This window comes from Myotis yumanensis, unplaced genomic scaffold (assembly GCF_028538775.1).
Source record: "Myotis yumanensis isolate MYYU_CA2020_CCGP unplaced genomic scaffold, mMyoYum1.0.hap1 SCAF_3, whole genome shotgun sequence".
NCBI classification, from domain to species: domain Eukaryota; kingdom Metazoa; phylum Chordata; class Mammalia; order Chiroptera; family Vespertilionidae; genus Myotis; species Myotis yumanensis.
In genome coordinates, this window is record NW_027223754.1 from 213,767,482 (window position 1) to 213,790,010 (window position 22,529).

At 63.3% G+C, this 22,529-nt stretch overlaps 1 protein-coding gene across 1 annotated transcript in view; it reads left to right on the forward strand.

The window, feature by feature from the left end:
• Positions 1 to 22,529, forward strand: part of TBC1D22A (TBC1 domain family member 22A) — a 123,196-nt gene that overhangs the window by 79,155 nt on the left and 21,512 nt on the right. Inside the window, exons 9-11 of the mRNA XM_070411319.1 lie at positions 11,084 to 11,193; positions 15,908 to 15,983; positions 19,358 to 19,485. Coding sequence (XP_070267420.1) covers positions 11,084 to 11,193; positions 15,908 to 15,983; positions 19,358 to 19,485 — 314 coding nt within the window. The remainder of the gene's footprint in view (positions 1 to 11,083; positions 11,194 to 15,907; positions 15,984 to 19,357; positions 19,486 to 22,529) is intronic.

The following is a 22,529-nucleotide window of genomic DNA, read 5'->3' on the forward strand; positions in this document are numbered from 1 at the left end:
AAACACGTGGTTGAACTGTGTTAAGGACGCTCTCAGTAAGGGAAGGTCGTCTGTGTCCGTGGTTGGGGGAGACGGAAGTGCGTGGATGGCAGTTTCCCCAGAGTGACCGAAAGACTCCCTCCGTCCAGGGCAGAATGGCGCCGCAGGGACGGCGGCGCTCACACAGGAGGCACAGACGCGGGGAACTGGATCTGGCGCGTTGGTGGGGCTGTAAACTGGTGCAGCGACTCCGGCAGGTGCCCATGAGCAGAAATGGGCAGGTTTGTCTCTAAATTCACATGGAAATTCAAGGAATCCAGAGTAGCCAGGACAACTACTACAAAACTGCAGTAACGAGCGAGTGTCACTCTGGCACGTGGACAGACACGTGGCTCGTGGAGCAATAGGATTGTGTGGCGTAGACCTTCATCTCGATGGTGATTGTTTGACGGGCGCCAAGACCACTCAGTGGCGAGATGGTTTTTTTCCACAAATGGTGCTGGGACATCTAGATATCGACACTCAGGCAACTAAAGTCCATCCCTGCCTTGCACTGCAGACAAAATAGGTGCCCTGTGAACCTCCTGTAAGATACACAGGCCAGGTCGTCAGCCGCGGTGAGGCCGTGGTTGCGGAGGTGTGACACCAAAGGCAAAAGCGGCGAGAGAACGTAGGCCAACCGCACGGAGATGGGAGCTCCCTGCGCTGGCACCGCAGAGCGGGGGCGTCGGCACAGCACGCAGCTGAGAAACGTGCATCTGCAGCGACGAGCTCTCACCACTCCAGGCCCCTGTTAAACACGGCGGAGCATTTGAATCAGCGCTTCTTTAGGGAACACACACACCGCAGATAAGCTCACGGAAAGACGCTGCCATAACCAATGGGGTGCAACCCCAAGCCTCGCCGAGAGACCCCTCGCGCCCGCAGGGACGGCAGCGCTCACACAGGAGGCACAGACGCGGGGAACTGGATCTGGCGCGTTGGTGGGGCTGTAAACTGGTGCAGCGACTCCGGCAGACTGCCTGGCGCTCCAGCCCACGCGGGACGTGGTTGTGTGGACCAGCAGCTGGCACAGGGCACTGTTCATCACGGGCTCGTCAGTGCGAGGTGTGAGTGAAGGGCGCTGCGCCAGCGGCAGGCGGGAAGAAAGGACGGCACACCTCACGCTCCAACGCGACGAGCCTCGGTGCTGGTGACAGGGCCAGTCACAGAGGGCCACACGGTCCCTCCCGGCCACAGGGAACGTGTGGAACAGACGGTCACAGAGCACAGCGTGGATGCTGAGCGTGGTCGCTCGTGCCACGGAGAGTCCAGAAATCCCAGCGCTGCAGCCAGGCCTTGGAAGAGAGGCCTCCCCCACGAGTGGGAGGCACTAGGAGGTGCCGGGGAGGGTGTGAGCGGCCCTGGCAGGTCTCAGGAATTCCACGGACCCCCTTCCCCATGTGAGGACCACAGCCCCGGGGTGTGGGCTCAACCGAAGGCTTCGGAGACCCTCATCCTCCCTCCCCCCTCGCAGGCTCGCTTGGGATTTTTATCTCACAGTGTCCAATGGTGAATGTTCCCTTTATTCTTAAATATATTTTTACTGATTTCAGAGAGGAAAGGAGAGGGAGAGAGAAACATCAGTCATTGATCGGCTGCCTCCTGCACGCCCCGCACTGAGGATCGAGCCCGCAACCTGGGAGGGGGCTGAGGATGGCCTCAGGGTTGCCCTCACCTGCAGGGGGATGGAGTCTCGGCTCTGCAGGGCGGCAGGAACTGGGGCCTGGATGTGGACCGGCCGGTGGCTGTCAGCCGCCCCAGCACCCAGCGGCCTCTGTCCCTGCCGTCTCCTCTGAGGGAGCGCGCCTCACGTCCACCGTGAAATGCAGGACCGTCCCCAGGGCAGGTGGGGAAGTGTGGCCCGTTGCCCACTTTCCTGCCGAGGTCTGAGCTCCTGTTGTTCGTTTCCCGAGTGGGCTCAGTGACGTGGCAGCAGGGAGTTCCTCGACCAAGGAGATGAGAGTGGTGGCAGCTCTCACGCTGGAAGGCCCTGCAGGCGCTCAGACGGTGGCTGCCAGCGTGGCTGCCGAGAGGGAGCCCTGTGGGTGCCCGTGCGTCTGCGGGGTGCGGTGACCCGCAAAGCCAACAGCAGGCCGCTCCGGCAGGGCGGTCCCGCGGGACTCCTCCTGGCCCACCCGGGGTTTGGCGCTCGCTCTCTAATGGCGCATCCAGGGTGTGGTTGCCGTGAGATGTGTGTGATGTGTGTGAGCTGCGTGCACACCGTGGGTACAGACAGGCTCCCGATCCCGCTTTCACTCCACCTGCACTCGGGGCAGCTGCCTTGCTCGGCCTTGGCCTCACCGTTGCAGACAGGCAGTGCTTTCCGCCGCCGCTTCGAGGTGCTGGGAGCCGGGGACAGACCACAGGGCGCACGCGCTGTTATTACAGCTCTGATGGCGTTTGTATTTAATCATCACTGTTGCAATAACAACATCACTTGGCTAATAACACACAAAGCCACTGCAGAAGCACATTCTGGAACGACAGCATCTGGGGGCGAGGCAGCAGCGTCTGATGCGGGGCCTTCACGCAGGTTCCTGGGTCCTGTATTACGTGTTTCTAAAGAATCATCAGGGCGCGGCGTTGCCAGGGCCACGGGCGTGGAGGGCACGGGGTGAGCGGCCGGACTCCAGAGTGATGGGCCGTCTGGATCGCCGGCGTGAGCACGCGGGTGGGGCATCGCCAGCCGTCATGCTGGGTCTGGGCCCGGGGAGTGTGCTTCGTGATGATGTGCCCTTGGGGCCCAGCGCCTCTGTCAGCCGTCCAGTCCCGCAGAGCTGTGCGCGGGCAAGCGTCGCAGGGCGACTGAGGGCTTCCGTTCAGCCCCCCAGGCTGCACAGACCTGCCTGCTCACCGACGGGATCGGTGCGGCTGTGAGCGGACGGCCCAGGGCGTGCTCTGTGTGCTGGTGCCTGTCCGTCAGCAGCCTGTCCCTCGGCCTGGCAGTGACCACAGGGGCCCTACTGGTGAGTGGCAGGGGACGGATGGACGGCCCAGGGCGTGGTGTCAGGGGGGCCGAGGGGCGCTCGGGAGGAGCAGTTCTAGTGGGGCCGCTGGGCGCTGGGCGGCTGGGCGGTTACAGCTCTGCCCGTGCATGGTTCCAGGCCTGACTCATCGGGCTCTCGCCTCCAGGAGCCTTCCCACCCCCTCCTTCCCACCCCCTCCTGGCTTCCCCGGTGGAAGCCAGTGTTGTGGCCTCTCCATCCAGCTCGGCCAGCATGTCGTGGCACTTCTTCGGGCTGTGTTGGGCGCCACTCCCAGGTCTTGCAAGCCGGCACCATCAGGAGAGGCCGTCGGTGCTGGCAGGGACTTGGTTATCACAGCGATGCAGTCGTGACCAGGAGGAGAGAGGCTGTGTGAGAGGTTTCTTCTGGGCTGCGGCCCCCTAGGTGTTCAGGGAGCCCCCGGCTGGCGGCGGGGTCCGGCCTCACATGCCGCCCGGGCTGGCAGGCGGCTGCGATGGATGGAGGGAAGGTGCCACAGTCTGTTCCGAGTCCTGCCTGTCCCTGCTGTCAGTTCTCCCGGGTAAGTGCCTGGGCAGCCAGCGTCCTCTCCTCTCTGCTCTGCCGCAGCCCCGCCCAGGCGGGGGCAGGGCTCGGGACACTGAGCCCTGGAGGGGAGGGGGCGGCATCCCAGAAGCCCCACGGGCAGCGTCAGTGCCTTCATTCTCGTCCGTCTGGACCCGAGGACGCGGGTTCCCTGCCCGTGAGGGAGGTGGTTGAAGACACGCTGTGAGTGGAATAAGCAGTGTCTTCACGTGTTTGGGGCATAAATTAGCAAAATGCTTCCGAATGTCACAGCTGACTGGAATGGAAACGCCTGGCCCGGGGAGGTCGAGGGGCCCTGCCCGGGTCCAGGGAGCTTTGGGACCAGTGCTGGCAGCGACGGGGTTACCCCGGAGGATTTTATTAAACCACAAAACCCTATTTATAGCCCGTGTCAGGAGCAATTAAACTGACTGATGATTAAGAAAGTTTAATAGTTGACTAATAAGATGCGGTCTGACAGCCATTTCTCCTCATCGGGAAGCACGTTTATGCGTTAATAACAGTGAAGGCTGGGCCGAGGGCCCTGCTATGGGTGATTGCGCGCTGCAACGCGGCTCTGTCTAGCGTTGCGCCGTGTGTTCCTTATGAAAAATTAAAATGCCAATTATGACTTTTTGATTTATTATCGAAGTGGCTTGTTAATGTTGACTTACTGCAAGCAGGGCTAATTAGCACCTATCGATGTATCTGATTAAAGTACCCCGAGTGGGGTAGCGAAAGAAAGGTCAGGCAGCATGAGTTACTTCCCAGCCGCTCCGACGGCTCCCGTGTCCGCGAGGAGGCGGCCCCTCACTGACGGGCGGGGTGTGTGCTGGGCGCCCTGCCCGCAGCAGCCCCTGCCCCCTGCCCCGGGGCGCTGGGCGGCGGCAGTTGTCCTCTTTCAGCGCCGTTTCTTCTCTCTGTGAAGAGCAAATGGATGGTTAAAACCTTCTTTTTGGAAATAAGCAGAGATGTTACAAAGTGGGGAACACGAGTGAATAATAAACTTAAAAAGAAAACCCCAGCTAGTTCACTAGTAATGGAAATGCAAATTGAGCCAATATGCAGTTTTGTTTTTATCTGTCAAATTAGCAAAGGTGAAAAAGGACGACCCTCCGTGCCTGCCAGGTGAGGAGATTGGCCCCCGCAATCCGGGCACAGCCTCCTGGGAGGGGTTGCGCTGCCTGGGAGGCCGGTGCCTTCTCCGTGCTCCTGGGGCAGGCGGCCCTCAGAGGTGGCTCTGGGGAGCTTCCCCAATGTGGGGCGCTGGCTTCCAGGCAGCCGGGAGCGTGACTCCGTCACATACCTCCCAGGGGTGACAGTGAGCGGGGCGTGAATAAAAGCAGCAGGACCTGTCGCCTACACTCGGTGCTGCTCATCAAAGTGTCTGTGGCCCGGCCGGAGGCTCGATAGCTGAGTGTGACCTAATGAACCAGGAGGTCACGGTTCGATTCCTGGTCAGGGCGCAAGCCCAGGTTTCAGGCTCGATCCCCAGTGTGGGGCGTGCAGGAGGCAGCTGATCCATGATTCTCTCTCATCATTGGTGTTTCTATCTCTCCCTCTCCCTTCCTCTCTGACATCAATAAGAAAAAAAAAGTCTGTGTGTGTGCATGAATGTCACCCACTGAATTCTCACCCCCCCCCAGCTCAGTGCTGGAGTCCCCCCTGCGCCTCAGAATGTGACTGTATTTGGGTGATTACAGGGGTGACTGAGGCACTGAGGTCACGAGGGTGGGCCCTGGTCCAGTGTGACTGTTGTCCACATAAGAGGAGGTCAGGACAGACTCCCATGGCTTTTGTGAAATCCCTGGGAAAGGCATGCTTCACGCTGTGTCCACGCAGGACCCGGGGCCTGGCTTGCACTTTGCAGCCCACACAGTAGGACCACACACCCCGGCGCTCTGAGGGGTGAGGAAGGCACACCCTGCCTGCAGGAGGGAGCGGCGGGCGCGCTGACGGTGGGTGCTGCGAGGGGTCCCCGTCTTGGTGCTGGATGGCGCTCTCGCAGAAGGCGGTGCAGACACACAGCCTTCCGGGCCGGGTGACAGCGTGACTGCGGGCGGCGGCCGGCCGCTTCAGCTCTGTGTCCCAGGGTCTGCGAGCCTGCAGGGGCCCAGGCGCCCACGTTGCCACCCACGGGTCGGGGGCCCTGACGGGAAAGGCCAGGGCCTCCCACTCCCCTCCCTCCGCCTTCCCTTCGGCTGGCGCACCCGAGCTCCTTTGACACTGTCTGCTCAGGTCCCAGGGGACCAGACCCCACCCGCCCCGCCCGCCTCCGCTCTTGAGCGAGCCCGCAGCCTCTTGCTCCCGCACGTTCCTCCTCTGGCGTGTTCAGTGTGTCACGGTTTCTCTGCACCTTTGAGCACCCACCCGGCTTGGGCTTGTCCGAGCCCCTCATCCTGGTGGCCTGTGGGCCCCCCCCCCCCCAAACCCCGGGCCTCTGAAGGCACCACTGGGTCCACAGGCTTCTTGGGAATGTTTCTTCCCAGCCGCCCAGCCGCCCTCAGAGCCGGCTCCCCAGGGGAGGAGGGTGTCGGGCGGGAGCTGTCTGTGCTCACGCGTGGCCATGGCCGCTGAGACCCGGCCGAGGGCAGGACCCCAGCTGCGTTCCCGGCTGAGCGGGCTTCTTCCCGCCGCCCCCGCAAGGCCTGCGCGGCTTCCCTCGGGCAGGGCGTGGCCCGCGCTCCCAAGTGCCCCTGTGAGGCGCAGGGCAGGGCCCAGGCCCACACATCTGCTTGGTCTGCCATCTTTTTGAATCTTGCTTTAGGGACCCTCCAGCTGGCCTGAAGTGTGCAGTCCCGGGCCCTGTCACCCTGGGCTCTGGGGACGCCGGGCCCGCTCGGGCTGAGCCTCCCCCGCGGCACGTGGACGAGAGCACGTCCCACGGGAGTGTCTGGAGATTGCGTCCTTCCGTGCAGCCGAGTCCTGTGGACTCCGTGTGGGCACTGCCATCAGCAGAGCAGGCCAGACTCGACCTGTCGCCCAGGCTCAGCAGGGCTGCCGCACGTCCCTCAGCCAGGGGGTCTGGGTTTTGTTCCTTTCGTTCTTCGCAGAACGTCTTGGCAGAGTTCACTGTTTCGGATCCAGTCACTGGCGTACCTCCTTCTTCCTGGGCTGTGCGCTCGCTGACGTAGGCCATTCGTTCACCGGGGCTCCCAGAGGTGTGGGGACGTGGACATGACGGAGGTCACTCCTGTCCTGGAGGAGCCTGGTGGGAGCGGGGGACAGAGCAGACAAGTAGGACGTGGTGGGGAGCCGTGGTGGTGCGGCAGCCGTCTGCCACCCCTGTCCTCGGTGCCCGTGCCCAGAGCCTGACACCTCATGCTGGGGGGGTCTGGTCCTGGCACTGTCTTTCCTGACGTGAGGGCCTCAGTGATGGCGCCCAGTGTGTCTGTGCCTCGGGAGCGGTCGGGGTGTGCGGGCCCTGGCGGGGGCATTGGCCCTTCCTTCCCCGGTTGGACTCCTCACCACCTGCCATGCTTGCAGGCACCAGCTTGGTGAGTGACCCCGATGGGCAGGAGTCCCCGAGGGCTTCCCCTTCCCTCTAGAAGGAGCCCGCTCCAGAGCCTGGCCCAGGCGCCTCGTGGTCCCCGAGACCCCCTCCTGCCTCAGTTGTGCAGACGTCCCGAGCAGCTGCCTGGCTCTGGGCTCCGCAGGTCCTTCCTCCCGTCGCCTGTCCGTCCTGGGTGCTCAGTTCTGTGTCTCCCAAGGCTCAGCTCAAGTGCCCGTCTGTGGCTCCGGCCCCGTGCTCTCCGAGCTACCTGAGCTGTCCCTGTCACACTGTGACGCACACTCTCTACCTGGCTGGGTCTTCTTAAAAAGTAAATTTAAAAAAATCCTCACCTGACCGGGACTCTGACCCACAGCCTCGGTGTGTCCTCACCGGGACTCTGAGCCATAGCCTCGGTGTGTCCTCACCGGGACTGACCCACAGCCTAGCCGTGCCCTCACCGGGACTGACCCACAGCCTCGGTGTGCCCTCACCGGGTCTCTGAGCCACAGCCTCGGTGTGCCCTCACCGGGACTCTGACCCACAGCCTCGGTGTGTCCTCACGGGGACTCTGAGCCATAGCCTCGGTGTGTCCTCACCGGGACTGACCCACAGCCTAGCCGTGCCCTCACCGGGACTGACCCACAGCCTCGGTGTGCCCTCACCGGGTCTCTGAGCCACAGCCTCGGTGTGCCCTCACCGGGACTGACCCACAGCCTCGGTGTGCCCTCACCGGGTCTCTGAGCCACAGCCTCGGTGTGCCCTCACCGGGACTCTGACCCACAGCCTCGGTGTGCCCTGACCGGGAATGGAACTGCCACCTCCTGGCGTAGGGACGACGCTCCCGCCCACTGAACACCTGGCCAGGCCCGGCTGGATCTTGTTTGCAGACATGGCCATGGGAGCACCATCTCCCTGCAGATGCTCCTGCTCAGCAAATAGCAAAGACACAGCCAGTCGATGCAGGTTGAGTGAGTCAGTGGGACCAGGCGGGGCAGGGCCGCTCCTGCCGGACTCCCGGCGGGCCTGCCTCAACCTCCCCTCCCCCTGCCCTGTGTTTTTCTGCACATAAAGTGCTCCATCCGAGTTAACAGTGGCATCAGTATTTCAATAGACGGCATTTCTGTTAACCGACACTCCCGTCACAGCCATGTCAGAACCAAAGATCCAGGCACGAGGGCCACCACAGCTGCAGAAGCTTCCGCTACTCGCTCCAGCCCCGTGACAACCGTGACCTGTGGCGGTGGTTAGTCTGCCACCTGCTGTTGGGCATTATTTACATCAGGATTAAACATTTTGCCGAGAGTCCAATTTCATGACAACGTCAGTTGTTTTGCTGAGCCGGAGTTTTATGAATTTACAGCCTTGGACGATGGCCGCTCTCCCCCAGCAGGACTGTCTCTGCAGACCTGGAGTCCCTGTGATTAAGGGCTCACCGCTCCGTCACGAGCTGCCAGGCGCCCACCTTCAACCCCCCGCGGGGAGCGTGCGGGAGACGCTCGGCTGAGGAGCCCCAGGCGCTCCCGATGCCCCGGGGGCGATGGGCGTGGTCCTCACAGCTGCCTCCCTCCTGCGCCTCCTGCTCTTCCACAGGCGCTGGCCCCACTGGCTCCGAGGGCTGTGCCTGAGGCGTGTCCTGGAAGCCCTCGAGGTCCGGGGCATGGCTTAGCCTGGTGGTCCCGGTCCCGGTCCCAGCTGCCATCCGGCTCACCACAAGGGGACGGCACTGTGCCAGGCCTCGTCCCTGCCAGACCCTGCCAGACCCTGCTCCCAGTGAGGTGCTCCTCCGCGGGCCGCCTGGTCCTGGGCAGCGAGGCCCCTCGAAGGACCCGGCGCTCGGGGACTGCTGTGCCCACAGGTGCTATTACCATGTGACGGGGGGCGGGGGAGGGGGATGGAGGGATTGTTCTTTCATCAGCGAAGTCACACTTTCTAGACTTGTGTCTGCCCAGGGAGCTCAGTGGGCGCTGGCTCATGCTGCCCTGTCTCAGGCGCAGTGAGACCCAGGCAGAGGGTGTGGCTCTGATTTCAGGGGAACGTTGGCACCTAGCTGTGCCCTTCCTGGCCAGTGCCCAGCTGCGGCCTTGCCTGTCGGGGCTACTCAGCAAGGTTCAGATGAGTGGCCCGCAGGAGGCGGCACCCAGAACTCGGAAGCTGCGCTCTGCCCATCGGTAGCAGCTGTGCCCCGCCTGGGCCTCTGCGCTCATCACCACGCCCTCGGTGCTGGCCCGCTGGCTGCCTGCTCCTGTCCCCACCGCCCACTCCTGCCTTTCTGCTTTTTTTAAAAAAAATATATATTTTATTGATTTTTTACAGAGAGGAAGGGAGAGGAATAGAGAGTTAGAAACATCGATGAGAGAGAAACATCGATCAGCTGCCTCCTGCACACTCCCCACCGCGGATGTGCCCGCAACCAAGGTACATGCCCTTGAACAGAATCGAACCCGGGACCCTTGAGTCCACAGGCCGACGCTCTATCCACTGAGCCAAACCGGTTACGGCACCTTTCTGCTTTTTCAAATCGGCGGGCAGGCCTCTGAGTAAATGCCTTCACTGCATCACATCGGAGAGTAGCAAGTGGCCCGTGTGAGAAATGACACCTCCAACAGACCGCCCACATTCCCATGGATAAAATAACGAGCCAGCTACCCATGCGGAGAAATCAGCGTGCTCCCGCCACCTGGGAGCAGCCGCGTCCCTGGGAGCAGCTGAGTCCCGAGGACCTGGCTGTGGGCCCCGCCCCTGTACACCAGGCGGTCGCGTCCTGGACGGCTTTTCTCCGCGTTTACCTTTCATCTCGGGAAGGAAGCATCTGAGAGCCTTGAAGGGCCTTGGAGGAGAGGAGTGGGCGGAAAGGGCCTCTGAAGAGGCTTCTGTGATGGCTGTTGACTCAGCCCTGGAGTTGGGAAGTCACCCAGCTGCTCCCGTGGGTGGGGTGTGGATTAAGTCGCAGGAACTCTTCCCAGCGAGGCCACCCCCTAAGGAGGCCGTTTCTACCATCTGTGACCTGGCTCTGGCCCAGGAAAGGCCTTCTGCTGCTCCTGCTGGGTGGGTGGGGTCTGGTGGGTGGGGAAGGCCCAGGTGCCTCTGGGAGACTCCAGCCCACAGCTGTGATCACGGAGCTCCCACCTCCCACCTCCCACTGAGGCTGCCGCGCGGCCTCCAGGCAGGGCCTTGGCTGCGGGCGGCGGAGCACACAGCCTGGGTCTGAGGGGTGCCCCCCTCTCCCCTCCCCCACCTTCACATCCCCGGGACTCTCTGACACTTAACATTTATGTTTTCAATTTTAAAGTTGTTTTCCTTGCAGAGATGCCTTGCACAATTGCAAAGTAAAACAAAAGCAAATTAAATTAAAAACAGGATACACTATTTTTAGGTTCTTGTGAGTGTCATGCGGATGGCAGCTTCTTTACAAGGGTCTGAAGTCAGTTTGTCCGAACGTCTGACAGCATTTCAGCGAGGCGTCTGTGTTGCGTCTTTTGACTTTAATGGTGTTTCCTCGTTAGGTTTTCCCACTCGAGGGACATCGTGGGTCTCATAGCCTCTCAGACGCCTGCGCGGCTGCCTTCTTGGATCTTTGCTTGTCAATCTGGGGATTTACCTGCCGTGGCTTTGAAACCTCTCACCTTGGAAATGGTTTTAGAGGATTATCACTGAGCGAGTGTGGAATGTCTTAGAATCAGGACTTTGAAGTGTTACCAAGAACTTCCAGACCTCTGTTAATTATAAGTAATTCATGTAGGTTTTCTCTTATTAGAGTATGCATTACTTGAGAAGCAATCATTTAAAACATATTAATTATGCTAATTAATTGGAAAGGATTCAGAATATTAATTATCTGCATCTGATTAGGTATTGAAATTAAGAAGCACTAAGCGATGAGGTGGAAGAGACATGAGTCACCTCCTTAGATCAAGAGAAATGGGCCTGGAGAGGTGACCACAGAGCAGCCTCCTCCGCGCCTGCGTGTCCTTGTCCCGTGTCCCGTGTCCGTGTCCTGTGTCGTGGTCCCCGGCTAACTCCGTGTCTTTCCCATGCCTTGCAGAGGAGGAGGACGTGGACATCGCCGACGTGTCCCGCGTGCCTGCAGACGTGCTGCGCAATGTGGAGGCCGACACGTACTGGTGCATGAGCCGGCTGCTGGACGGCATCCAGGTGAGCCGGGCCTCGGGCGCGCCTACCTCTGTTGGCAAAATGCACAGGCCTCCTCCAGGCCTCACTGCCCCACGTCCGGGTCCGCAGGGAGAGGCCGAAAGTGTGGTGCACAGGGAGGGGCTCGGTGGAGGAAGCTGGGATGACAGGCCTGGGACTGGGGGGGGGTGTGGATGCTGCAGGGCGTCCCTCAGGTACAGCGTGTGCGTCAGCCACTGCAGATGGTGCCCGCAGGGAGAGCAGGACAGCCTGTCACAGACGCCAGTGCTGGTGCAGGGAGCCCGTGGAGAGGTTCATGCTCCAAAGGCCAGCTCCCTAGCGCTCGGGACCCTCTGATACCAGCTGAGACGCTGGAGCCTGGACCAGCCCGGGCCTCATCTTCAGCTCAGCTGGAAGGAGAGGGATCCAGGGGCTCCTCTGGTGCTGGGGAAGGTGCCGCCAGGCGGCCCCCGGGCCCTGACTGGGCCTGTTGGTGCAGCCAGCGTGGTGGGAGCTGCGTGCCTGGCGCCCAGCGTGGGCGGAGAGGGTGGACGAGCCGGCCTGCCCCCGCCTCACGTGTGCCGAGTCCCGCTCGGTGGGGAGCGTCTGGGAGCTGGGACCGGAGCCCCGGTCGATACATTGACCGCCCGTGGAAGCGCTGCACAGGGTATTAAACAGAGAGCACGTGCCAGGTGCCTGCGCGCAGCAGAGGTTCATTAAGAATGAGTCATTGAGCAGCAACTTGAAAATGAAAATGGAAAAAGACTCAATTTACAGCAGCATCGAGAAACGTAAAATCCATGTTCATTCCCCTTAATTACCGAGCAGTCTCCTCGGCGGCCTCTGGCCCCGTGGCCTCTGACCTCTGGCCCGGTCCAGCCGGCTCGGCTCTGGCGGCGGCGCCTGGAGTTGCTGTGCCGTCCATGCGCCTGTCCTCTTGGCCCGAGTCATCTTTCCTGGGTCAGTCCCTGAGGGCCTGGCCGGGTCGTGCTGTCGGAGCACAGTCCGTTTTCACACAAAAAACAGCAGATGCCCCCCCCCCCCCCCCGCCCCGCCCCATCGGCGGTGCTGTTTGCACACCTGACAGCAGTGCGCGGCCCGGCATGGCTCCTCCTGCGGCAGCAGGCCTCACAGACGTGGTTCTGAGACTTCCCCGCCCCCCCCCACCCCGGTTTGAGGTTGGTCAGCGCGTTCTTCAGCCCGTGCTTCCTGCTGAGCAGAGTACTCTGTTGACACGTGGACTCGCATTCCAGTCTCCTGCGTCCTGACGACAGGCCCGCTGCCGCCGCTGCCCAGGCCTCCTGCCCTCTTCCCGGGGCCGTGTTGTGGTCGCTTTGCTGTTGCTGTCACGCAGGTCGGCCTGAAATGTCCTGCACGTGTGGCAGCAGGTGGGAGGTGTTGCCCATCGGGGCTCTTGGAGACTCGGGGCCAGGCTGGAACACCGCGGCTCCAGGGGAAAGCCAGTGTTCAGGATCCGCCACGCTGTTGCGCTGCGCCCAGCGAGCCGATCCTACCCGTCAGGGACGGTGGTGCCTCCCCACGGCCAAGCACCCGAGGCAGTCTCACCCGGCCTCGCCCAGCTGCCCGCCGAGCGCACGCTGTCGTTGGGGAGGGGTGAAGGCTGACTTCCCGGCCCGGCCCCCACCCGAGCCCCAGGCCACATGCACCAGCACCCGGGCTCTTCCGGAACACAGGCCCTTCATGGTTTGGATCCTAAGAGAACCCACCTTCCCTACCTGGGTTTTCAGCAGATTGAGAAACAAAACCGTGGCAGGTGGAGACCAGAGAAGAACTGCTGTTCCTGCTCAGCGAGAAGGTGGAAATGCCGTCTCCTGTGAGAGCCAGGAAACCGGCCAGCTGAGCCCCAGGATCATGCTTCCCCCATCAGAGCCAGCGCGGGCCAGGCAGGCCATCCCCTGGGCAGCAGAGCCTTTGGGGAGCAGTGCCCCCGGGGCACAGCCTTGGGGTGCACAGCCTTCCTGGGGAACGGCCCCCTCAGGTGGAAAGAGGGCTGACCCTCCCAGGTTCAGCAATGCATGAGGTGCCTTTGGGGTGGACATTCTGGGGATGGAGAAGGTGCGGGAGTGGCACCAACTGCGTCCCCCCCATTAGAAGCAGCCCCCACGTTTGGGGGTGTTGCCCCCCAGCTATTTCAGCTCGCTGTGGTGCTCACGAGGCCCCTGGTCAGCCAGGGTCGTGGCCTCCTTGGAGCAGCGAGGAGGGGCCTTCGGCCTCAGGCTGCCTCAGTGCACCCTGCCCTTGAGCGCTCGCCTGGGGCCTCGGGTAGGTGTGCCTCTGAGTACGTCAGGATTGACCATTAAACTGCTCCGCCTCTGCCCGAGGCCACCAGGCCACTCTGTCCTTTACTCCTCCTCCTTGATGTGCCTGCGTCCACCCAGCCCCCAGCCATCCCGCCACCAGGTCCAGTGGCCGCGCATGAGCTTCCAGCACAGCCGCCACCCGTGGTGTCCCTCCCCCTGCTCCCTGCGCTCCAGCGGGAAAGCAAGTCTTCATGGCCAGCCCTGTGCGCTCAGACCAAGCCCAGCTGTGCCTCCTGTTAAAGTGCACGGATACCAGCGCTCACTGTCCTCAGCTTGGGCTCTGTCTCAGCCAGCGGGCCTTCCAGGTCTCCCTGACGCACACACTTCCTCGGCGCCCCGAGTCCTGTCCCTCACCCCAGCCTCTGGCCGCCCTCACTTCTCAGGAGATCAGTGTGCAGCAGTCACCCCCCGGGAGAGCCCGCCCCGCATGCCCAGGATCATGGAGGGCTGTGCAGGGACGGGGCAGAGATGGGGCAGAGAAGGGGCAGAGATGGGGGAGGAGGGCGTTGGAGTCCCGAGTCCTCCCTGGGATCCGCTGGGAGAAATCTCCCAGAAAGCAGTGGCGCCTGAGCCCTGCATTTCCGTTTCTGGAGAAACGGTCCAGTGGTCTCGCAGGCATTCCTGGCTCTGTGGCGGCGCCCGCTCTGGCTCGGAAGCGTGCCTGTGCCTGTGCCTGTGCCCGTGCCAGAGTGGGCGTGGCCATGGGCGTGGCCGTGTTAGACGCAGAGCATGTGCTCATGGGGCCCTCGGCCTCGGACACTGCCGCTGGCCTGCAGGGCAGCCTCTCCGCCCGGACCGAGCCGGTGGCCCTGTGAGTGACACCCGGCCACGCGCTCCCTCGTCCCGCCTCCAGGCTTGGGATCTCCTAGTTCCATGGGCTTGTCCCCTCAGAGCAGCGACCTGCGTGGACAGTCACCACGTGAGATCCAGGTCGCCCCCACTTCCCTCCTGGGCCCTGGATGCCGAGTGGGAAGGGGGCGGCCCCTTGAGCGCTGCACGCACCCCTGCCCGTCACGGGAGGCCAGCAGCCCTCGTGCCCGTGCTGCATGCGGGCCCTGCTGTCGCCCCTGTGGGCAGCAGGCGCCCCATGATCTGCAGCAGGGGTGGGGGCGTCCGGCCTGTGGGCTGAGGAAGGCCCGCACAGTCATGGGCCTGGCCCTGCCAAGGCATTAGAGGCGAGTTAATTAAATGTTTGACCAAAATAGAGGGTAGTTTTAAGTTGATGATTTTGTGTGGCCTGTGAGTGATGCTGTAAGTGCCCAGATGCCCTGGGCAGTGTGAGGCTCAAAGGACCTTTATGTCCAAGATGTAACCTCAACACGCTGACCCTGTTGTGTAGGAAGGAGGCCTCAGCTCAGTTTCTCGTCAGCTTCCTTCCTCTGAAAGCCCTAAAGTCAGCCCCGCCCCTTCCTTGGCCCCGCCCACTGTGAACAAGCCCAGCCACTCGCATCAGGTTGTGGACCCACGCTCGCCAGGCGCCGGGCAGAGGGAGAGCGGCTTCCGGTGGTGCTTGCCCACCAGGCGCTGGCTGGCCGTGCCCCCTTCTGCAGAAGCACCCGGTCTCAGCCTGCAGCCGCGGGGAAGACATGTCTCCCAGCAGGGAGGGTCCACACCTGGCCGAGGGCAACGTCCTGCTCATTGGCTGGCACCTCCGCTCCCTTTGCAGGTCCCAGGGTGAGCGTGGCACTGGGGGTGCTCTCCGGCCCTCCGTCACCACTGGCGCGTGCAGGTCCATTCCCGCAGGCCAGCTGCCGCCTCATTCTGAACATGCTGAGCGCTGGCTGAGGGTGTGGCTGTGGCCAGGGCCGTGGTGTGGGGCAGCCGGGGGGACAGGGTGCCGCTGCCCTCCAGCCGCACTGGGCTCCGGGTGATGGCAGTGCCGGCCTCGGAGTGGGCCTGGCGGGCAGCCCCGTTCTCCCAGGCACAGACGAGGAGGCGGAGCCGAGAGAGGTCGCAGGCTCCCACGCCAGCTCCGTCTGACCTGAGACCCCCCTGGGGCTTAGACTGGTGTTCCTGCCTCCGTCTGTGAGTGTCGTCACCGCGTTCATGGGGAGTGGCCACACGCTCGCTCTCCCCGGGCAGGGACCGTGCTGTTGGCCCTCGGATTGTTGGCGTGACGTGGCACTGCCAGCGCCGGGCCGGTCGCCGTCCGCTTCCAGCAGGCACTTCCTGAAGCGAGCTGCCCCTCAGTGCCCGAGTGTCCTCGTCGGTGTGTCCCCCCCTCTCAGGGACACTGTTCACTGCTCCTGGGATGGTGCTGGCCTCTGAATCAGAGGGCGGACTGGCCCTCGGAATCGCCCTCGCCGGCACTGCCAGGGTGTGTGCGCAGCCTGGCCTGTGGGCACACGTGTCCCCCTGCGCGTCCCCCTGGAAGGCCGCACGGCTGTGTGTGTGACGTCACTGTTATCTCCCCTCAGGACAACTACACCTTCGCGCAGCCCGGGATCCAGATGAAAGTGAGGATGCTGGAGGAGCTCGTGGGCCGCATCGATGGTGAGCCTCCCGAGGCCTCTGCGGGGGCGGGCAGGGCGGTGGCTGTGGGACCTGGGACTCTGCCCACCTGCAGGGTGGCAGGAGGCTCCTCGCTCAGCCTGGGCCCCACCGGGGCAGCAGCGTGCACCCCCGAGGCCAGCCCTGGGGCAGCAGCGCCCCCTCCTGAGGGGCAGAACCAGGACACAGTCCTGTGAGGGAATCAGTCGGGAGCGCTGAGTGGGCAGCCCTCGCTCTGGAGCCGGGGCTGCCACCGCCTGGCGAGGTGCGCACTCCCGGTGCCCTTGGGCCTCCGTTCCCGCCTGTGCACTCGCTGCTGTCAGGGATGCTGGCCTGATTTCTCCACGGGGTCTAGTTAATTGCCGGGTCTGGAAATAACATCTTCCACATTACGGGGAGATTAAAGTGTGTGCTCGGCCGTCTTAGGTTGTGCTTTCTGTTTAAGTGGGGGCTGCGCAAGGCTGTCCCCTTCACCTTAGAATAACCCCCTCTTGTGCTGACGGTCGTGTGGGAGTGGAGTTTAATGACGTGACGTGGAGAGAGGGTGCTGGCCCACCGAGCGCGCGCTCCTGGTAGTTTGTTGACTTAGTGCACAGAGCGTTGACACAGCGACACAGTGCAGAACCAGGCGGCGACCTGTGACAGCAGCCGGCCAGCGAGGTCCGGAGGAGGGGGTGGTCGTCCATAAAGAGCCCGTGTGAGCGTGGCCACGGCTCCCTGAATGTGCAGAGTGTGTGCTTTGTGCACTGTGGCCGTGGCCGTGGGCCTGCACCCCAGCCCTGCCTCCGTGCTCGTGCACCCCCGCCCTCCCGTGTGGCGCCGTCCCCACAGACAGCCACAGTGCGATCCCCACAGGAGCGGCTCTGGGCTGGGGAGCATTGATGGACGTGGCCCTCCTCCCCATCTCCCTCCCCAGCCGCTATGGCCTGGATGCCTCGTGCTCAGTGAGGGCTCCATGAGGGCTCTAGCCTGGCGGTGTGGGAGGCTCTGTCTCTGCACCTGTGGCCTGTCCTTCCGGGCCCTCAGGACACGGCAGGGCCCGCTCAGCCGCTCTGGGCGCCTGTGCATGGCGGGAGGGCGAGGGCTGGCCCCAGCTCAAGGCAGAAGGCTGCTCCCCTTCAGATGCCCCTCCCCCAGGTGCGTGCTCAGCGCTTATTGCCGCGGAGACTCCTTAACTAAACAAGGAGACTCCAATTGCAGCCATTCCCCTCGACCTGCGGACAAGGCAGCCGTCATCGGCTTTCAAACGGCTCCCCAGTCGTTTTTGCTCCCGGCCGCAGGCGCTGGAGGGCTGTGCGTGGTTTTACTCACTCACCACAGAGTGTCCCTCTCAGGTCAGGGCGGGCGGCCTCGGCGCTGGTCACTCCACGCGGGGAGGGCAGAGGACGGCTGAGCTTTCCCCCAGTGAGCCCTCGCCCTCACCCCCGCCCCCGCTCTCCCTGCATTGGCCCAGGTGGTGCGAAGCCCCCCCCCCCACCCCCCCCCCCCGGGAAGGTCCCGGTGCTCTGACGCCCGGCTCCGCTGTGGGCCTCAGGCTCGCAGGCCTGGGGTGCGGCTCGGTGCCTCAGGACCCACAGCTCACCTGCCCCCTCCCCTCCCCCACAGAGCCCAGTCCCAGCCCCTCCCAGCCACTATGGCCTGGGATGCCTCTTGCTCAGCGGCTGGTCGGGGGGAAGGGACTGGATAGCGGTCACTCTGAGGACAGGCCTCCGGACGGGGTTCATGGGTGAACGGAGCCTCTCTCCCGGGAGCCTGGTGGGGGGCTGTGGGCGTGCTGACCTGGCCCCTCGCAGGACCTGAGCTCCGGCCGCGAAGCTTGGAGGCAGGCGCTGCTGTGTCGGGTGGACGGGCTGGCGGTGACCTGCCCGCTGCCCGGCCCTCACGCCCTGCGGCTCTCAAGGGCCTTAGTCTCCGAGCAGGCCGTGGGCTTGCTCCCTCCACTCCCTCCGCGGGACTCGGCTTCCTTGTCTCTATTGAACGTCAGTGTCTGTGCTCAGACCCCGAATAAAATGCCTGCCTTCCGGCCGAGCAAGTCACTCCCTCAACCAGATGCTCCACAGAGGTTGTGAGGCCCTGTCTGCAGGCTGCGTGCCCCTCCCACCATCGTCGTGGGCTCATGGGGCCACCTCCCTCCTCTTCCTTCCCTCCTCCCTCCCACACCCGCCCATCCATTCACCCTCCTCCTCCTTCCTCCCTCCCACACCCGCCCATCCATTCACCCTCCTCCTCCTTCCTCCTCCCACACCCGCCCATCCATTCACCCTCCTCCTCCTTCCTCCCTCCCACACCCGCCCATCCATTCACCCTCCTCCTCCTTCCTCCTCCCTCCCACACCTGCCCATCCATTCACCCTCCTCCTCCTTCCTCCTCCCACACCCGCCCATCCATTCACCCTCCTCCCTCCCTCCTCCCTCCCACACCCGCCCATCCATTCACCCTCCTCCTCCTTCCTCCTCCCACACCCGCCCATCCATTCACCCTCCTCCCTCCCTCCTCCCTCCCACACCCGCCCATCCATTCACCCTCCTCCCTCCCTCCTCCCTCCCACACCTGCCTGTCCACTCACCCTCCTCCTCCTTCCTCCCTCCCATGTCATCCCTTCCACTCACTCACCTTTATCACCCACCCTGCCTCCACCCAGCCGCCCACCCGTGTGGGAGCCTCCAGCCTCTGGCCCTCTGGGTCCTGGGGAGGAGCTGAAGGGTCTCCTTTCATCTCACCCACACCTGATGGGAGAGGCGTGCGTGTCCCGGCCTCTCAGGTGTCCGGCCACCTGCTCTTCCCGCCTCCACTGCACACAGCCGGCTCCTCCAGCGCCTCCTGGGGGCCCTGCAGGGTTTGAGGGACAGTCGCCTGTGGGTCTGCTGGGACCAGGGCTGGTTGCTGACCGCTCGCCTGGCAGGGGCAGGGCCGGGCTGGGGTGCGGGGACTCAGGCTGTGAGTGCCACTGCAGCCGCTGAGGATGAGCCGCTTGTCCCCAGTGGGAGGTCGTGCGCCAGGGAAATGCGGCTGGTAAACCCGGCTCTCCTCAGAGGCCCAGCCGTCCTCCCCGGGCCCCAAACCTGGAGCCCAGAGGCCCCTGCCCAGGGCCCGAGGCCATGCCCGCTTGGCACTCAGCATCTGGGTCCGGAGCACTTGTGGGTGAGATGGATGTCGTCCTGCAACTGGCGAGCTCACCTCTCCCTCTCAGTCACTCCGCCTCCAGCCTGTCTGGTGGGCCTGCCTCGCGCGGAGAGGGGCCTGTGCCCGTGCTCCGTCTGTGGGCGTCCTGCTGGTGTGAGGTGTGGGCTTCCCCCGGGTCCCTGGTGGTGGTCGGAGCGGGTGGTTCAGAGATGGGTGCAGGCGAGGCTCCTGACAGCGGCCTGTCTGTCCCGCAGAGCAAGTGCACCGGCACCTGGAGCAGCACGAGGTGCGGTACCTGCAGTTCGCCTTCCGCTGGATGAACAACCTGCTGATGAGGGAGGTGCCCCTGCGCTGCACCATCCGCCTGTGGGACACCTACCAGGTGAGCTCTGCGCACGCTCGGCTGCGCGCCGCGGCCTTCGGGCCCATTTCTGAGGCTCTCGTCTGAGTGACGGAAAGCAGGAGCCGTTTCTGAGGTTGTGTCTGTAGCGAGCTTCCCTCCCGGGGGATGGCGGGAACGCTGGTGACTGCGCTGGGTCTGAGCCACGTCTGCCCCGGCGCTCACACTCACGCCATCTGCGCTCCGAGCTGCTTATAATAAAGACTTTAAAAACCTCGTGATGGCCAGTGCAGCGTGCACCCCCTCTCCACCCTCCTGATGGAGTCCATTGCTCAGGAGACGTGTTTTCTGGAACAAACCACCTCTGTTCCCGAGGGTCCCATTGCTTATCTACCTTCCCATCTCGGTGGCGATGATTGCTGAAGCCCAGGCCAGGCTGCGGGTGACTCGCGGACAGCAGGCGCCAATGGGGCGGGGGTTGGGGTGGGGGTGCTGCCTGCAAAGACGGAGCGGGAGCTGCTGTGTGTGGCCCCTGAGTCGCTGGCCCCGCAGCCTGGTGGATGGTATGGAGAGGGGTGGGAGGCTGGGCCTCAGGCTGCTGGAAGGGTCTCAGCTCACCCCTCCCTCTTCACGGAGGCGGCCTCGGTCTGGACGATGGCTCTTCCCGTGGGACCGGCACGCTGGTGCTGGCCGCAGGGCCTCCTCGCCACTTTTTTCCACGAGTCTCCTTCCGCCGCCGGCCCTGTGTGCTTGCACATGGCTTGCCTCCGCGCTGTTTTACCCCGAGGCTGCTCGCTGCGGACATCCTTGCGTCCGGAGATGGCCTCCGACCCGACTTTGGCTGGAGTTTCTGGGTTCTCGGCAGCCGCAGCCTTTCTGGGCACTGGCGTTTGTTGGGACATACGGCCTTTTCTCAGGCCTGAAGCGGAGAACGGCCTGTGCTGCTGGCCAGGCCTTGGGAACAACTTAACCTCCCGTAACCACGGCCGTAACATGGGCCCGGTCCCGCCCTGCCCTCGCGGAACGCCGAGCGCCTGGAGCGCTGTCCATTACGGCCAATTGGGTATGAAGTGCATCGCGCTTGGAGGAGCCAGAGAATGGACTGTGCGCCCAGGCCCCTCACTGCTCGCTGAGACACCTAATAGGCGTTCACATTTACGTGCTGGCCGGGCTTCTTGATGGAGTTAATTTTCCTGAAATTAAATGTTGTCATGAGTTGATTCATTTGTACCATGGACTCCTTCCTGAACGGATGTCCCCTGGTCGTAAACCCTCTCGTATCTTAAAAATCGGGGTATTTTATGTTACAGGCCCTCGGACCATGAAATTGTATTGCGTCTTTGGCAATGAAAGGACATAGTACTCAGTGGATGGGCTCGGCGAGCACTGCCCTGGCCCAGGGTTCTTAGCTGGGCCCCTGCAGGCACCTGGGGGCGTGCCCAGGGTCCTGGATAAGCATCAGATAGATGGATAAGTCCCAGCCCCAGGCGAGGTAGCGGCACGGAAGTGAACGAGGTGCGTCATCACAGCATGAAAATGGCACGAAAGTGCACAAACTGCCAGGAATGGCCCAACAGCAGGGAGGTGGCCCCTGCTCCCCGGGCCGTGCAGTCTCCCTGCTCCTGTCCCAGCTGCTCCCTCCAGTCTCCCTGCTCCTGTCCCAGCTGCTCCCTCCAGTCTCCCTGCTCCTGTCCCAGCTGCTCCCTCCAGTCTCCCTGCTCCTGTCCCAGCTGCTCCCTCCAGTCTCCCTGCTCCTGTCCCAGCTGCTCCTCTGGTCTCCCTGCTCCGGTTCCATGTTCTTCCTCCCTGACTCTCGCTTCTCTTCCCGTCAGCCGTTCCCTGACGTGCTTGGTCTCTTTGTAAACATGCCCCGAGCGTTTCACAGTTTGTGATGCGTTTGTAAATGGGGTTGTGTTCTCAGCTCCTCTTCCACAGTCCGTTGTTAGTGCATGGGAACTGGGTTTGCACATTGACCTTTGCTGGATTTGTTTATCCAAAGGAAAGGACATGATCCGAGAGAGATCGCTACACCACTTGTTCTTAGCATTATTCATAGAGGCCAAGGTGTGGAGGCCCCCTGAGTGTCCGTCAGTGACGACTGGGTGAACACACATGCACACACACGCACACACACGCACACACACGCATACACATGCACACACACTCACACACACGCACACAAGTATCGCTCAGATAAAGAAGGAGGCCTGTGCCTTGGGAGGGAGAGAGAGGAGAAGGGAGGCAGCCTGGCCCCTGGAGAAGGAGGAGGGAAACTGGCTGTGTGTCAGGGGAGTCCGGGAGAGTCCAGAGCAGCTGTGCCATGGGAGGTTCTGGAAGATGGAAAGGCCCGTAGGGTAGCCTCCAGGCACAGGGGGGCTCTTCAGCACTTGAAAAATGTGACGAACTGGTTTTTAAATTTACTTCATCTTAACTCATTGAAACTGAAATTGCCCAGGCCCCACGGCCGGGGTGGGAGGCGCTGAGGAGCCACAGCCTGGAGGAAGAGCTGCCTCCTCTGGGAGCCTGCAGGGTGGCTTCATTCGGCTCAGCTGTTCCCAGCTCCTTCCCGTGGGACCCCGAGGCCTGGCGTCTGATTCAGACACGTCCACTGCCCCGGCCGAGGGCGTCGCAGGCACCGCTCTGCGGGCGGCTGTCAGTCACCGGACAGGAAGCGGGAGCTCGTCGCCTCGGCTTTGATCTGGTCACTCGCTGTCCGTCTGGGGCGCCCCCTCCCGAGGCAGGGCCCCACGCACGAGGCTCCGAGCACCCGGGCACCCCCCACGGGAGGGAGGTGGCACCGGCCACGGGTCTACAGGGCGTTCCCCCCAGTGCTGCCCCGAGCCTCCCTCCTGCGCCCGGGCTGGGTGCTGGCAGGAAGGGATGTGCCTGGATTCTCTGGAAGCGTGGGCGCTGGTCTGCTCGGGCTCTGGCGGCGCCGAGTCTGCCTCTAGCTGGGCACTGCCCACGTGGCTGTGGGCAGGCCGCCTCTAGAGCACGCCGTAGAGTGCTGTTGGGCGTCAGCAAGGCATCTCTCAGGCATGGCTGGCAGGCGGCTCCCGCGGGGGCAGCCAGAGTGTGAGGCCCGC